At 42.7% G+C, this 18,026-nt stretch overlaps 1 protein-coding gene across 11 annotated transcripts in view; it reads left to right on the forward strand.

Annotated features, from left to right (window-relative positions):
* The window catches only part of Tnr (tenascin R), a 408,001-nt gene that overhangs the window by 311,135 nt on the left and 78,840 nt on the right, over positions 1-18,026 (forward strand). For 10 of the 11 annotated variants that reach the window (XM_006496742.4, XM_030252977.1, XM_006496746.4 and 7 more), the window contains 2 exons: positions 15,123-15,682; positions 17,094-17,570. In XM_006496742.4, coding sequence (XP_006496805.1) covers positions 15,184-15,682; positions 17,094-17,570 — 976 coding nt within the window. In that variant the 5' untranslated portion in view covers positions 15,123-15,183. The remainder of the gene's footprint in view (positions 1-15,122; positions 15,683-17,093; positions 17,571-18,026) is intronic. The other variant, XM_006496745.4, reaches the window with a different exon arrangement.

Below are 18,026 nucleotides of genomic sequence, written 5' to 3' on the forward strand. Positions count from 1 at the left end.
CAGGCTTTGAATCCCGCAATTCTGTCTGATAGGTTTTCCTGGAAGGTGATGAAGATTTTTCCCTTCCTAAATCAAATGCAAAGCCAGCTACCACTCTGAGGGCTTCAGTCTTCTAGGCAGAAGCCCAGTGATTTTATTATTTTAGCGAAAAGCAATAAATATGTATTGCTAACTTAATACTGTAGATTTGTCTTGCAAATAAAAAGTTTGGATTATTTGTAGATCTAGGCAAATGGGGGTATAATATTCCAGAATAATCTAAAGAAATATCACTGCCGATTTCCTAATTTGCTTCAAATACAAGCCCCGATAAACAAGGCATAGAAAATTGTCAGTCATTTGGGGAAATAGCTCACCTTCCCTGGGCTTTCCACTTAGAGAATCAAGCAGATTCCTTGCTCAGCAGAGGGGGATGCTAGGCTAATGATTTCCCAGCGGGAGTCCTGTTTGACAATGCAAACAAGGATCAAAAGGATAGCTTTTTCCTTAACAAACTCCCAAGAAGTTTTGAGTTGTTGCTAGGGAAATCTGCAAGCCGCTGAGGGCATAGTTCTCCAATCTGGAACAGGAATATTGAGTCAATTCCTTACAGAGAGCTAAGAGGTGACAAGGTTGCCCTCTGCTCAGGGAGATGTACTTGGGCCTAGCTGGTTAAGCTTCTCTCAATGCCCACTGCACCACCAGGGCTGGGATTTAGAGTCCACATTGATGAGCCTTCTTCCCACCCATCCGAGCCCGCTGTCCATTCAAGCACCGAAGTGTCCTGACATCAGAGACAGTGCAGTCTGAAGTTGTTGTTCTGTTTTGTTTTGGTGTGTTTTTAATTTAGAAGATATTTTCTTGCAGAGACATAAAACCAAATAAGATTGTGGGTTTTTTTTTCTTGTTTTGTTTCGGTTTTTGTTTTTTTAATGTCACGATATTTTCCTAGTCTCCCTGTGAAGTAAATGACTTCATAAAAGACAGGGACTACACTTCTTTTCAGAGAGTGAATTTATTAGAAATAGCAGAGATTGCCCTCAGAAAGCTAGGTGTCTTCAGCGGTAGTTTCGTGACTTATTCATAGGAATAGTCCTGCCTTTCTCATCTGTGAGGAAGAGCAGGGCACTTCCGCCATATCGGTAGAAGAACCAACCAAGTTGACGTGTATGAAAACATCTTGAAAATTCGTGAGGAGCTCCACTAATGCCAGGTGTTCTCCTCTGACTCATCTGAATGGTTTTCCAAGGGGTGAAAGTAGAAAGATCAATGTGAGAGAAAATGTTGGGACCTTTTACTGCCCATGAATCTTACTCTCTGCTACGACAGGAAGCCACACGGAACCATGTCCACTGTTAGGTTAGTTGAAGGCTGTTGTTAAAATGAAAATGTCATTGTTATTTATGGTTTAAGGTCTACCTCTTTCCAAACAGGTTTTCAGAAGGCATTAATTTATTGCCAGTACCACCGTGTCTGCTATTACTTTGGCATTTGACTAACAGAATAAGGGAGGAACCATGGAAAAAATGAGTTTTTAGCAGAGCAGAGCGAGGAACAAACATCTAGGTTTAAAAACCATTCTCAGGAGGCCAAGTGCCTGCATGGAAAGGCAGAGACAAGCTCTGGCTATCCATGGCCAGTTACTGAGGGCACTCCGTACAGGTCTGTGGCTGACAGAGCTGAGCTGTTACCATCTGTAATTTCCCAAAGGGAAAAGGGGGCTGAGTCAGAAATCAGGGAACCGTCCTGTCGAGAAGAAGCACCGTGCCATTCATCTTAGGGTACAGCCTGATCTTGGAGGCCTCCCTGAAGAAGGAACAGTGACCTCCCTGCCCTCTTCACTGAGTTCTTGCTGGGCAAGGCTCCCTCCTTCTTGGCCGGATAGGAAACTCTGGGAAAAGGAAGGAGAGTGTATAAAGGAGAAGAGAAGCTATACGTGAGCAATGGAAGATCTCTAGTACTGTAGAGAGGAATCAGGTATAGTAACGTACGCTGAGAGCAGAGGCTGGGAAGAGAGGAGAAGGCTGGGTAAAGGCACTTGAACATCACATTATTCCAGTAGATGTCCCAGTCTGCTGGAAGCTTCTGTAGTCTTGCAGTGAGCAGGTTTTGTACCCTGACACGTGACCTCTCTGAGCCCTCTGCACATCTCTTACTTACCAAGGTCACAGTGGCCCTTGTTATGCTCAGAACCCACTCCGTATTGTTTTTAACTTGTCAGCCAGGTGGTTCCTCGTCACTCAATGGTCAGTTCTCATCTTTGTTCAGATCAAACACATTGAAAAGCCCAATGTTGTACAATACATATCCTGGACTTGATGCTTAATAAAAATGGCATTTGAATTCCTCAGGTACCCCCCTCTTAACAATGAGGATGTGCTGTACCTTCATGAAAACCAAAATGTTTTTTATGCAAAAGTTAGTGAGAGAAAAGAAATTAAAGGAATTAGGTACCCTGAAAAACCATGCCCATGATGGAAAAGCTAATCTGAACCTTACAAGTTAAGGAACTACAATTTTAAGAAACCCTTTTATTTTCAATTTGGAATTGATCTTTGGGACCAATTATAAGTACAAATGTCACTGGATTTCTTAATCATGTCAGCCTCTAGGAAAAAAATGCCAGTGATTCATCAGGCCCGCAGACACAGAGAAAACTCATTTATTTACTGATTATCTTAGAGTTAATTTATTTTTGTTAGCTCTTACAAATTGTACAAAAGAGTTCCGTCAGGGCATTTCATGTTTATGTAGCGTGATTATATCATCCCTGGTTACTCTTTCTCATCCCTGCTATCTCCATTTTCCTTCCTTTTCTATGTTCCTGGTCATATCACCTTTAGTTCCACATTCTGTTCCCTCCATCTTCTATGTAGGAGAGAACACATGAAATAGTTGTCTCTGCTACACTGCCTTAGCTCACTAAACCTCATGATCTCCATTTCCATCCATTTTCCTACGAATGGCCTGATTTTGTTCTTTGTACGGCTGAGTAAGCCTCCAGGAAATTTTCTGAAGATACCAACCAAGATAATCTGACATCTGAGTCACCCTTCACCTCTGCAAAGAGACACCCCAAACATCCCATTAACCCCAGAAACCATGAGTATTGTCTTCCTCATTCTCTGCACCTCTCATTTCGTCTCTTTCATTTGCCCCTCCCCTCAAAATGTTTAGTATTCTTCAAGCCCCAGGTCAAAGGTCACCTTTTCTGTTGACCTTTCTGTAGTCTTATAGTGAGTCAGAAGCTGCTGTCTGCTGAATTTCTGTAATTCTCTGTGACTCTGACATGGTACTCACCATGGTCTGCTGTTTATCCTTGCCCAACATGTCTCTAACTGGCCCCTGGCATCTCAGATGGATCCTAGCACAGTTCCTAGTGTGCAACCAGCATATAACTAAATTTAATTAAGCAAGTTGTGCACTATACAGCACTACTTTCAGACCTTCTTCAAATTTCAAGTAGAAAATGATTATGTTACTTCATGCACTAGAAGACATACTTCACCTGCTTATAGTCTCAGGGTCAGGATGGTGCTATTTCATGCTCTAAAAGGCATAATTTACACACTGAAGTCAATAACTCCCATAGACCACTACAGCCAAACTTTAATAAGTTGCCACTGCCAACATTCAACTCATCTGAAGAAACTAATAGCAAGCCAAAGTGAGTATAATTATTTGGTTCCTGCTAGAAAGATCACCTCCAATATAGCTATGCCAAATAATTGGAAACAGCATGGATTTGATATGTGAGCTTGTCGTTGTGTAGTTTTCTAGCAGATGAATTTGTGTGCTGTTCTGGATACTGGTAAATATCATTTTTAAAGGTACCTTCTCCTAAGATTTGTTTTCTAAAGAGTTTGCTGCCATAAAAATCAAGCAATAAGTTCCTATAGTTACATTTAAACTTATTAAGAGTTGCAATCCCAGACTGGCATTCAAGACCCTCTAGTCTATACACACGAGGCTCTGGAAACATCATTAATGCATGGCTGGCCCCTTTTCTGATAGGCACACAGGTACTGGATTTTAAGCCTTCATGAAGAAAGAAGCCGATCCCTTTGGAGGCCAGATGTCCTTACATCTAGTTTTTTCTGCTTACACTACCATTTTGTCCCATATGCTTAACCGTTGTCTACAACACTTACATCTGGACTGAGACCCTGCTGTTTCCGGAAGCTGTCTCCCACACTGATCTCTACTTGCTCTGGGATGCTTGCAAAACCTAAAATGAATGATCTTCGGTTTACTACACTGAAATAAAGTACCTCATCTTGTTCCTCAGGTTCATGTATCTGCTCACCTCAACTAGATTATAAGTTCCATGAGAGCAGAAACCATGTCTTATATTCTAAAGCAATCATTCAATTTGTTTTGAAAGAAATCTTGGACAGGAATCAGAAGCCATAAGTTTGGGATACAGGCTGGCTAGCCATCTTTCTTGAAATAGACCTTTCTTCGCAGTTTGTTAAATGGAGAGAAGAGAGAGATGAAAGGTGATGTGGGTCTTCAAGAAGAATAATTGAACAGCAAATAGTGACACGCTGTTCTCCAAGCCGAAGAAACACAGATGAAAAATAGTCATTAATGATGGAGAAAGGTCAGGATCTTGAAAGTACATTTGACCAAGACGGTTAAGATTAATTAGCAATCCATTATTTATGCCCCTCCCATTTCTAAAGGATGAGAGCAACTGATGGGGGAGGGAGGCTGTACCTCTGGTACTCAATTAAGAGCCAACGTGCTCTTCAGTTGGCTCTACCTTAATGTGGATAACTGTGCAAAGCACCCACAGACTTAAGCCTCACCTATAAAATAGGAATAGTCCTATCAGCTGCTGTGAGCATCAAATGGGACAATATATATTATAGAATTGTCAGTTGCTCTACAGATGTTAAGAATTCTCCAGAGTCTACAAAATTGGATAAATTCTTTCCTAAATAGGATATCTATCTTTAAAAAAAAATCACAAAAGCCCTGAGATCATACATCATAAAATATTGCAGCTGAAATTACCAGGCAAAATTTTCTGTCTTGCCACGGTGGCCAGAAGGAAATGTGTCCACAGTAATAGATTTTGCCCTGCCCTGCCATTTGTGTTTTGAAGTTGGGGTTGAAACCTGGATAACCTCCCCATCACTTGCACTTCCAGTCTGGAGAATTTGATCACTCTCTGTATCATTCCCTTGATTGCTATTCAAGACCCCATTTCTTTCAGATGAAGAAGTAGCTACTCTGGAAGGTCGGGGCAATTAGTGTTCTCCCAGATAGTACAAGATGGAGCCAGAGGACAAGAGCAGCAGCCTGATTCCCCTCCCAGACACTATACCTGTAATCCATGCTGACATGAAGCCTAGAACATACAGGGCTCTAGACATGTGACAACAGATGAAAGGTGGATCCATTAGACATTGAACCAAAGACTCTTCCTACAGATTCCCATATGTGGGGGCATCAAAGTGCCCATTATTAGAGGCACTGAGCAGCCAGCCCCAGTGGGTGGTAACACCCCAGCCAGGCCCAGTGTATCATCTTACCCAATCCATAGTCCTTCTGTCATCTCCTAGCCAGCCATGGAGTCCTGTCTGCTGGGAGTTTTCTGCCCTCAGGTTCTTTTCAGAAATCTGACAGGCCCAATAAAGGCCCAGTGCTGATGGAGACAGCCAGTTCTGCCTTCTCCCAACAGCCCAGCACTGTCTCCACTGACACAATGGGGCCGGCTGTAATCACATTACACCCTCGTCTTTCATAATTACCCTCTTTCCCTGAGTGACAGAGCATCCCAATGGCAGAGTGGGAACTATTTTTAAGCTAATTCTAACTTACAGAAAAAAAGCACAAGAAGTATCATTTTCCCACAGATATGCTACTGGTTTATAAATCATCCCTAGGGACTAAGCAAAGACTAAAGTTGGCAGAAGCAACTCTAAACAGAACACTGGCTATCTACCCCCAGGGGAATGCCCTTTCCCTGCCCACCTAACACCTACATACTCATTCTCTCCTGTTTTCACCCTGAAGTTCCCCTGTTATTCCTCAATATCTCTGAGAGAGAGTGGGGGGGAAGGGAAGGGAAGGGAAGGGAAGGGAAGGGAAGGGAAGGGAAGGGAAGGGAAGGGAAGGGAAGGGAAGGGAAGGGAAGGGAAGAGAAGGGAAGAGAAGGGAAGAGAAGGGAAGAGAAGGGAAGAGAAGGGAAGAGAAGGGAAGAGAAGGGAAGAGAAGGGAAGAAAAGGGAAGAAAGGGGAAGAAAAAATAAAAAAAGGAAGAAAAGGGAAGAAAAGAGAAGAAAAGAGAAGAGAAGGCAGAAAAGCTAGTGGCCTGCTGGCTCCTGGCTGCCTCTCTTCTTCCCCCTCTCCTTCTCTCCCCCTCCCCCCTCTCTCCCTCCATCTTTCCTCACTCCTGTCCCCAATCTCATCCCAGCTTCTGTAGCCAGCTCTTTCCTTCCTTCATTGTATCTGTAAAAGCTCATAGAATATTTTTCCATAACCTTCAAAGATCCCTTCAGTGTGAAGAAATAAATCCAGAGGAGGAAGTGGGGGAGGGGCAGGGAAAGAGTGGCCATGTCAGAAGGACTTTAAATTGTACAAGAGGCTTCCATCCAACTAAGGTGACTTGACCGCCCCACAGACCTCCCTGGAGACAAGTGAGCACCTCATTAACTCGGCACTAAATCAGCCTTAAGGACGATCCCGTTATCCACCTCTTACAAATTGCCCGGAGACACCTCTGGTATGGGCCATGATAATTATATTGATAAGGAAGCTGGAGCAGAGGAAATGAATCAATAGAAGCACACGATTTCTTGAGTATCAATCTATTGAGTTACGGCAACTCCTTCCAAGTCTCATTTGTCTGGTCATTGGCCATCTATCTTGCTCATGACTGTTAGTGTGTCATTGAACCTGGGGTGTATCATCTACCCTTAGGGATTATGTTTTTTTATCCTACTTGTGGAATTGCTGCAGGTTTCTTTTCCTAAGCAAGTGTCTTCCTAGTTACTCCCCTGTCTCCCCTTCTTTGCTTTCTTCCTCCGATTCTCCTCTCCTTTTCCATTGCCTGAAACTACTAGGCAGCTACAGTAAAAATAACATCACAGGGCGGGCAGTTTATAAGCAACAGAAATTTAATTAAAACCATTCTAGGGGCTAGGAAGCAGAGAACAAGGTGTTAGCAAATCCTGAATCTAAGATCCTATTCTTTGACTCTTACGAGGCATGCAACTTCTAGCCATGTCTTTACATGGTGGAAGGATCAAGAAGTCTCCCTAGAGGATTATATATATATCTCCACTGATCCTATTTATTGGGGGTCTTTCATCACGTTGGGTGTGAAGATATCAACGTTAAATCTGTGGAGGTGAGAGGGGAATGCAAACATTCAGACAGCCCTGTTCCTGTCTCCTATCACTAGTCTATGTCATTAACAGACCCTCTGGGCTCCAGTTTTGACTCTTGCTAGTTTATCTGACCACCATCTGATACATAGGCAGAAATAAGGAAGAGAGGAACCACTGAGTCATCTTTAGAGAAGAGAGTCTGTGCATCAGTGGGTGCCCACCACTTTACACCTAAGGCGGGGCATGGTTTTCAGAGCTGGCGAGGCACCTCGAAAGAAGACAAAGCCAGGGAATGCAGCAGACGGGGTCTTCCTGGAAATGTTTGCAAAGCTCTGCCCAACACCATTATTTAAAATGTACACAAAAGCCTCCTTCTGCATAACGTCCATTCTCAGTAACAGTGAGGAGGAGGAGTCAGGAGAGAAGAAGGAAGCCAGGCAAGGGAAGCTTTTGGTGACATAGGAAGAAAAGCCACTTTGAAATAGCTATTGACATAAATTTGGAAAAAGCCAAAGGCATATTTGTTTCTGACCTCTTCTGCTGGAGCTGACTTTGGCCTTCACCCACCCAACATCACCACCCAAGCCCCCACCTCCTTTTCTGTCTCATTCTAGAGAAGCAGCTTAAGAGATGAGCAGACCACCAGTGGTCTGGTCAGTGTGGCTTGTAACTCCTGAACTTCAGAGGACAAAGGGAGACGAGAAGGTGCCAAGCCAGCCAAGGTCTGGCTCTCTGAAACAGCTGGCTGAGCCAGGCTCTTCCTGGGAAGGAACAGGTTTAAAAGCTGCTCTAGTAGCAAAGTTTACTGGTGGAGATTTTTTTTTTCCCTGATGCTTGAGTCGAAGCAGAGACTGGGCACTTATAAATCAAAAGCCATCAGAAAAGTTTTCCCCCAAGGAGGAGAGACTGAAGCAATTTCAAGAGAAACAGCCTGGATTTGTGGAGAAAACATTAAACTAAAAGTCACGGCTGTCAAGAAGCCCTAAATCTGAACCCGGGAGAAGAGAGTGTTGGTAATGTAAGAGCGAATCTTTTCATGAGAACAGTATGTGGGTGCTAATTAAAGCTAGCTGAAGAGTAGCTGTGAAGATCCAAGGCTCCAGTCAGCAAGATCTGGGTCTAACACCAACTCCTCTATTCATTAGCTGTTCAGTATTGGCCAAGTTACTTGGCCTTTTCTCCATCTTAAAAAAAAAGAAGAAGAAGAAGAAGAAGAAGAAGAAGAAGAAGAAGAAGAAGAAGAAGAAGAAGAAGAAGAAGAAGAAGAAGAAGAAGAAGAAGAAGAAGAGAAAGGAAGAAAGAAAGAAAGAAAGAAAGAAAGAAAGAAAGAAAGAAAGAAAGAAAGAAAGAAAGAAAGAAAGAAAGAAAGGAAGGAAGGAAGGAAGGAAGGAAGGAAGGAAGGAAGGAAGGGGGAGAAAGAGAGAGAGGACCTACCATCACAGAATATCACCATAGGAGTTTACCTACTGTACATCCAAACTAGAGTGACTGATGTCTCCTTTACATGTGTGGGAGCCCCATTCTGATTGGTTACTCCCCCCAAGTCATACTTGTGCCATAAATATCTTGAATATCTTAAATATTACTTCTCTCTAGCTTACAGATGTTGCTTCAAGAACACATAACATAGCACAAGGCAGGTACACAGCTTGTTCTAATGACTCCTGGTATGTTTTTTTATAGATTGAGTCTTGTCTTCTCATTGTGTCTAGGTTGAAGTCTTAGCGAACAGCACCTCAGGATGTGGTTCTACTTGGAAGCAAGCTCATTACAGATAGGGTTAGCTATGTTAACATGAGATCAAGCTGGAATAGGCTACAGCCCTCATTGAACACAACAGCATGTCTCAGAAGATTGCCATGCAAAGACTCCGATATGCGGGCAGACAGTTTGCACTGATATATCTACTAGGCAGGAAATGCCAAGGTGTGCAGGTCATCAACTGAAGCTTAGAAAGAGGCACAAACAGAGTCACTCAGAGTCCTGGGGAAGAGACAACCTTGAGGATAACTTGATTTTGAAGTGCTGCTGTTTTCAGCTGCCCTTTTATGGGACCCCGTTATGGAAAGTCAAAGAAAGCAGCATACCGAGGAAGTGAGTAGATTCCTAAACACCCACTAAGAACAGGACTCTGTAAAATACTGGGAAAACATTTACCATTGATTTTAGCCCTGTTTATTTTTCTCTGGTGAATGAAAGCTCTTCTTCAGAATTCTCAAAATATTTGACCTGTACCTGGATACCTCCATTGATCAGACAGACATATACTACGTGCCATCACAGACACTAGCTTACCCAACTAGGAAAGCTATTGTTTACATCTGGAAACCATCTTTCCAGGCCCTTGTGTGGTGTAAAAGTCCAATCCCTCAACACCAGCAGCCCTTTAAACACACTCATTGAACAAACCATATTCTGAATATCAGTTTCAGCAAATCAGTTCTAGAATGGACTTCTTCTTCTTCTTCTTCTTCTTCTTCTTCTTCTTCTTCTTCTTCTTCCTCCTCCTCCTCCTCCTCCTCCTCCTCCTCCTCCTCCTCCTCCTTCTTCTTCTTCTTCTTCTTCTTCTTCTTCTCCTCCCTCTCTCCCTCCCCCTCCCCCTCTCCCTCCTCCTCCTCTTCCTCTAAGTATCATCCATCTTCTCCTAACCTACAGAAAAATCTATTAAGATCCATGCTAATGTTATACATGGGTAGACTAAGTTATATGTGAGAAAAATCAATCTCCAAAACTGTGCTTCCAAAACCAAACGCTGTGCTGCAATTACTAGCATGGAAAGAGGGTCTCTGTTCCATGCAGCCACTTAGAGACATAGAGGAATAGAGCTCATAATGATTCTCTAGCCAGAACCAGAGATGTTGCTACAAGAACATTTGTAACCAAGAAGCCCTAAATCTGAACCCGGGAGAAGAGAGTGTTGGTAGTGTAAGAGCGAGTCTTTTCATGAGAACAGTATGTGGGTGCTAATTAAAGCTAGCTGAAGAGTAGCTGTGAAGACCTCAGGCTCCAGTCAGCAAGATCTGGGTCTAATACCAACTCCTCTATTCAGGCTCCAGTCAGCAAGATCTGGGTCTAATACCAACTCCTCTATTCATTAGCCATTCAGTATTGGTCAAGTTACTTGGCCTTTTCTCTATCTTAAAAAAGAGAGAGAGAGAGAGGGAAAGGAAGAAAGGAAGGAAGGAAGGAAGGGAGAGAGAGAGAGAGAGAGAGAGAGAAGAGGACCAAAGAAGGTTAGAAAATCTAGTCCTACGGTGTGCTTGAAAGCCAGGCCAGAAATATTTGACAAACAGCACCAAGAGTCCTGACCTCCTCAGGGTCACTTTTCCTGCTACAGGGAGGACCTATAGCCATCCTCTCAGGACAGCGGGCATGCTCCTTAGTCATGCTCATCACCATGCACTAGCCTGCTTGTATTTTACTTCTCTCTGAAGCTGGGAGTTTCTCAAGGAATGGGAGCTGCTCATAACCAATGGTGGCACGGGAAGCATTTGAGGACAGTGAACATTATCTGCAGTGAAGGACAAAGCCCTGTTCTACAGGACCTTTCCACATCCCCTTCCTAACCTTGCCCCAGACATCCTGTTACACAGATGCCTGAGACCCACCCCTGCCCCAGAGCCCCTGCATTTGCTGTTCCCAGTGGTTGGACTGTACAGCCCCTCTCTTTTGCTAGACACTCTACCCCAGTTCTGTCAAGTATCTGCTCAGCTGTGAGCTGATCAGACAAGCCTTTCAGGATATCACTTTATAAATATGACCATGAACTCTCACCTGCTTAACTCACAAACTCCTTTCATCAATTTTTTTCCTCTCTATAATAGCTATCTTTTCCTGACTGAAACAAACACAGACATATGTATCATATAATATGATATGATTAGATGACAAATATCAAGTAATTTATTTGTATATATAATATTAAGTTTTGTATTTATTTTCTCTGTCCCCTTATACTACACCCTTCCAATCCCATACATATGAATGTAATAAACACAGGGCAGGGATCTAATGGCTACTCAATAAATATCTGTCAAATGAATGGGTAATAAAATAACATGTAAACTTCCCATGTTCTCACCTTTCTGAATGAAATGTTAAATTTCTCTTCCTCAGATGACACGATTTGCACTCTTTCAACATGCCAATCATCCAGAAATGAACAATTATTGGTGCAGTAAGGGCAGACAAGCTCCTGGTTTATATTTCACCCCCTATTTCAATTAATAAAGCCTACGTTTAAAAATAAATTTGGTCTTACACATATTACACGGTCAAGTTACTTATATAAGTTTAGATATTGACTAAAATATTGATTGTTTTTCTCATACAAAACTCCAACTTTCCTTTTCTCTACAATTTGTAGTGGTTGTTTTGGACCTACACATAGAATCTAGCATCTCTCTCTCATAATTTCCCTACCATTGGCCCTCCTTTTCATTTATAATATCACTTATTCTTTTACTCATTTTTTACCTACAATTAGCCAAAAATTTATATTAGGTGCTATAGAGTATTATATAACAATTTCACAAGTTCCATAAGAAAATATTATTCAGCAATATCAATATGAATCAGGAAAACAAAGTATTGTTTAAGAAAGACAGCAAGGCCTTATGTACATGGGAAGGACTATTGACAGACCCACTGTGAGAATGTTGTCATGACAGAAGCATAGAAGTGACATCCAGGGATGTAATACATGGAGCAACTCAAAATGGGAAGATAAGTATAACCTAGGATTAGAGGGGCCTGGGAAGAGCTTACAGCTGTGGGGTAAATTTAGTTTAGACATGTCTGTCCATCTAGTCCCAAGGTAGATTTGTTTTATCTAGATGTGACCAATGGATTGGTATCTCCCAGAGTATTTCTGGGATTTCATCATCCTTGTTCAAGGATAAACTATGAATTGGGCTTTCCTGATGCCAACTAGTAAGACATGTTACATGCCTATGCATATTTGGAGAATATGCATAGAAGAAGAACCAAATGATCAGAAAACAGTATTTATTTATTAGAGTCAGTGTTAGATACTGAATATGTATTATATAGATGACGGTAGTGTCATCATTCTAATCTAAGTTGGTACCATTCTTTAGCTCCACTCTACAGATGCAAAGCTGAAAACGAGGTTAAGTGGTTTTCCCATAGATAAACATTTATGGTGATGAGATTTGAGCCCAGACAATCTGGCAGTCTCAGTAGCTCTGGTCTGCCCTGCTTCCTCTCCATATTAGAAACAGGGAGAGAAAATAATACAATATATAACGTAAGGGCTGAGTAATAAGATATGATTTTTATGCTAGTCACTAATACCAGTTATTCCTAATTCAATGAAGTCTTAGACATTGTCCAGAGTTGAAATTAAACAGAACAGTAAGTAACTTAGGGTTAATGGAGAGAGATTAAATGAATTGGAGAATGATTCAACCTTTTGCTCACTGAGCACTTACTCATTAAATCATTGATTTGTTCATTCTTTCATGCATTTGCCCGTCCATGCATTCAACAACTAAATACTGAGTACCTTTATATCCTAGACACACAGCAATATGCTGCAGTGAAGACATTGTCTGACTCAAATCCACTTAGCAAGCTGGGTAGGAAAGTCAGGCATAGGGAGTACATGGTCTAGCATGGTAAACACTACGAGAAGTGTACTCACACAAGAATATGAAGGACAGGGAATTCAACTTGCATTTAAGGAATGTATGAAGGGACAGGAAGCAAATTATGGAAGAAGAAAAGGCAGTAAACTACACCCAGGCAAATTTTCTAACTTTAGTATTCTTGAGAAAGTCCTAGAATGTCCAGGATAAGAAATAATTGAGCATTTTCTTAAAAAAAAAAAGTCTTATGCATCCCAGGTTGATCTTAAACTTGTTATATAGAAGAGTTTGGCCTTGAACTCTTAATCTCCCTGCCTCTACTTCCCATATACTATCAATAAAAAATGTGTGCCACCATGCCCAAGTTTGGACACATTTTTTTAAGGCATTGAAGCATAGTAGTTAAGAAAACTGGTTTGGGATCAGACTGGCTAGCTTTCACATCTCAACACTTCTAGGCAGAAATTTCTCTGCTATGAGATGGGTATCATCTTAAGACTCTCCTAGGGATCAAACAAGATCATGTGTGTGTGTTCAGCTCCATCTGTGCCCTGTGTAAGCCAGTGGGTGTTTAACTGACATTGACCACCTTATTCTTAGCCTCATAGTTATGGCTACTTGGCTCCTTAGTCCTTAATCTTCTTAGTAGCTCTGACTTTACTTGAGAGCCGAAGTGTCTAAATCTCTCTCCTTTTTTTTTCTTTTACACAGGGAATAGAAAGGAAATATAATTTTGTAAAAACTGATTTTTATTACTGTGAATTTATTATACTGCATGGTTCTTGGTGACTAGGTAGCCAGCGAAGGAGCTAATTCATTATTTTAGCAATTTAAACAGGACCTCAGAAGAAAGGCACCCTGTGGTCACAGAGCATGGGGACTATACTAATAAGAAGATTAAAACAAAGCTTAGCTCACATCATCCCAGATAAATCACAAATGTACCCAAGGATAATTAACAATCACAAACTGCCTAGGACTACATTATTTGGCTGGTTGGGTTTTGTGAAGTCAACCCATATTGAATAGGTGAGTTTAAAGGAGTTGATGGATAAGTTATTTGACATGACCACTGAGGTTCCTTCATAATAAATATTTGAGGAGACGTGGGAGTACCCTAAAGTTTCTGTGATCCACTTTATCCTAATCCTAATTTAGAAGTGATGAAAAGCTTTGATCTCTTCTCAGTAGAAGAGGCTGTTCACAGAACTTCCATTCCTGGCATGTGTTCTAGAAATTCCTTATATACTATGGGGACAGGCTACTGTATTCTGTGCTGTGACAAAAGACCAGAAAGAACAACTTCAAGGAAAAAACAAATTTTTGTCTCATTTCAAAGGTTTCAGTCTATCATGGCAGAGGATGTGGCAGAGCAAAGTTGCTCACTTCGTGGTGGCTGGGAAACAAAAAGAAAACAGAAATAGCTAGGGATGAGATATACCCATGTCTTAGTCACTGTCCTATTGCTGTGAAGAGATGCCATGACTAAAAAAACTCTTATATGTGAAAGCATTTTGTTGGAGGCTTACTTATAGTTTTCGAGGTTTAGTTCATCATCATCTAGGCAGAAAATATGGTAGCATTCAGGCAGGTACTGGGCAGTAGCTGAAAGCTATATCCTAATCCATAGGCAAAGAGAGACTCTGAGCCTGGCATGGGCTTTTATAACCTCAAATCCCACCCCCAGTCACACACATCCTCCAACAAGTCCATACTTCCCAATCCTTCTAATCTTTTCAAATAGTAGCACTTTTGGTGACTAAGAAGTCAAACATATGAGCCTATGGCGGCCATTCTTATTCAAAGCATCACAACCTTTGAAGTAGTGATCTGCTCCTTCCAACTATTTAATGCTACAAATGTATGAATCCATCAATTAATTATTAATCTATTGATGAAATCAAATCCTTCATAATCCAATTCTCAGATACCTCCAGCTGTTAACCAAGCTTTGGGAGGGGACTATTTAAAATTAAAGTCATAACAACACCCTTACATAGAAGTGATGTCCATTATCAAGAACCTAGTCTTTGAGAGAAGACCCAGATTTTTGACTGACAACCACTGTTTCCTCCCAATTTTTCACACAGCCCCAGAGAACTTCTGTCTGTATGTGTTCTAGCTTTACAGAGTGAGAGCCACGTTGGCCTGGCACAGGTTTTCAGGGTCATATGAACCCTTGCTTTCTCTTGCAGATTCCTATAACTCCATGCTGGCTACCACTGAGAGCTCTTGAACCAAAGTCTGGCTGAGAAGATGGGGATCGATGGGGAAACAGTAGTCTTGAAGAACATGCTCATTGGTGTAAACCTGATCCTGTTGGGATCCATGCTCAAGCCTTCTGAGTGTCGGCTGGAGGTGACTACAGAAAGGGCTCAGAGACAAACTGTGGAGGAGGAAGGAGGGGCTTCCAGCTACAATACTTCCAGCAAGGAACAGCCTATGGTCTTCAACCATGTGTATAACATCAACGTGCCACTTGAAAGCCTCTGCTCCTCGGGGCTGGAGGCCTCAGCTGAGCAGGACATGAGTGCTGAAGATGATACTCTGGCCGAATACATAGGCCAAACCTCAGACCATGAAAGCCAGGTTACCTTCACCCACAAGATCAACCTCCCCAAAAAAGCCTGCCCATGTGCAAGCTCTTCCCAGGTACTGCAGGAACTGCTGAGCCGGATCGAGATGCTGGAGAGGGAGGTGTCCTTGCTGCGAGACCAGTGCAATACCAACTGCTGTCAGGAAAGCGCTGCCACAGGTAGAGTCTTTAGAGCCTGCAGCCTGGTCCCTGGTGGATAAGGAGAGAGCTGAATGGAGAGGGAGGTGGGATGAGAGGAAGAAAAAACCCAGCATCTTTTCACAGGGTCATAGAAAAACATGCCCAGTATATAGCTCCTGCTTAATGTGTCATCTGTAAGATCTAAATGCAGCCATCCCCTGGGGATTTGGTTCAGGGATTTTCAACACTGCTTACCCAGTTTTAAATATATTAACCTGATTTTGGGGGGGAGATGAGTCAGGTAGTGGTGCATCGGCTCAGCACAGTAATTTTGATGGCAGGCAGGGAATTTGATGTCTGTCTTCCTTCATCTTTGGTCTTCACAGGCTGCTGAGTTGATATCTCTTCATGTTAACCTGACTGACTAGAGAATGTGGTGCTCTGTTCATTCACTCACAGCCTTTCTCCCATTTGAGAAAATGGTAGTCATTTAGGTCCCAGAGGACAGTCACCATCTTCTCCAGCAAGATGGAAGTTTTATCTTGGTCCACTCCAAGAACATAGGCATATGTGTTCACATATGCGAGTACATGCACGTGTGTGTACGTGTACACACACACACACACACACACACAAACACACACACACACACACACACACACACACACTATATCCTTTCTCCAGATGGCTGAACAGTCAGTAGATTTGCTTGTCTTTGTCTCTCTGTTCCTCACTATAAGATATGAGCAGTATTATACATTTGAGTTCAGATCTGCTCTGCTGCTTCTGGCTTGTGAGCTAGGGCAGTCACATGGCCTATGTCTTTTCTTCCTTGTCTACAAATAATGACATATGAGAGCAATAAGGAGCTATTAACTATTAACTCACCCAGTAAGTATCATATAAGCAGCAGCTACCATTAGTTGTGCATCCGCCTTGCAACCAGTTTTCTCTATCCGAAGCTACAGACTCATGTACCTCAGATCCAGGCAGTCAGGTGATAAGGAACAAGCATAATATCATCTTGGGTGCAAGTGCTCACCTCGGGAGGAACCTGAGTCACTCTTCCAGGGACTTTGCATAACCACACTCTGGCTCAGCCATGTTTCTTCCTGATCCCCTCACCCAAACCACTATGGCAAATTTCTTCTGGGAACATTATTTCAATAAGTCACTTCTTATGAACCCAATCTAAGGTACTCTGAAAGTGATCTGTCAAAGGACAATGGCTCAGATCTTATCCATCTTTACCCTCAGTGCTGTCTTAGACATAGACAACTGCAGTGGGTGAAAATGTGTATTAAGTTGAATTTGTACCAAACTACATTGTAGTTAACTCTCAGCAGCACCAGTGTGTTCAAGGAATGAGTGCAGGTCTCTGCTCACCCCTCCCCAGCACCATTTATGAGAGGCCACTGCTGCCCTTTGACCTTCTCCTTGGCCATTCTAGGACAACTGGACTATGTCCCTCACTGCAGCGGCCATGGCAACTTTAGCTTCGAGTCCTGTGGCTGCATCTGCAATGAAGGCTGGTTTGGCAAGAACTGCTCAGAGCCCTACTGCCCACTGGGCTGCTCCAGTCGGGGTGTGTGTGTCGATGGCCAGTGCATTTGTGACAGTGAATACAGCGGAGATGACTGTTCAGAGCTCCGGTGCCCAACAGACTGCAGTTCCCGAGGGCTCTGTGTGGATGGGGAATGTGTCTGTGAAGAGCCCTACACAGGCGAGGACTGCAGGGAGCTGCGCTGCCCTGGGGACTGTTCAGGGAAGGGGCAATGTGCCAATGGTACCTGCCTGTGCCAAGAGGGCTATGCTGGTGAGGACTGCAGCCAGCGACGGTGTCTGAATGCCTGCAGTGGGCGAGGTCACTGCCAGGAGGGGCTCTGCATCTGTGAGGAAGGCTACCAGGGCCCTGACTGCTCAGCAGGTAGGAAGGGGGACGTTCTGGGTTCTAGCTCCAGTTGGTTGGGGAGGAAGAATGGAGAAGAGGGGACAAAATAATTCCCAGTTTGGTCATACTCATTCGCTTGCTGTAGCAACTGTTTGCAAGTTCATAACAGTTGATGGGGTCATATTCAGAATAAGATCTGGATCACTACCGCTGAGACTAGAACCAAGACAATGACAGTAGAGATGACAACACCTTAAGGTTCTTAACTACTATTGTCCTTAAGGTAGGGTGCCTGGTTTATTAGCCTATCCTGTTGTCAAATAACACAAAAACAGTTGGGTCAGTTATAAAGAGGTTTATTTGGGATAGCAGTTCTAGAAGTTCAAGGAAAGGTGGCTACATCTAGTGATAGCATTCTAATTGGCAAAGTATCCACATAGAACAAGGAGTCATATGATAAGAGATAGGGATTGTGGTGCATATCGTCTCATT

The sequence above is a fragment of the Mus musculus genome, chromosome 1 (assembly GCF_000001635.26).
Source record: "Mus musculus strain C57BL/6J chromosome 1, GRCm38.p6 C57BL/6J".
Lineage (NCBI taxonomy): Eukaryota > Metazoa > Chordata > Mammalia > Rodentia > Muridae > Mus > Mus musculus.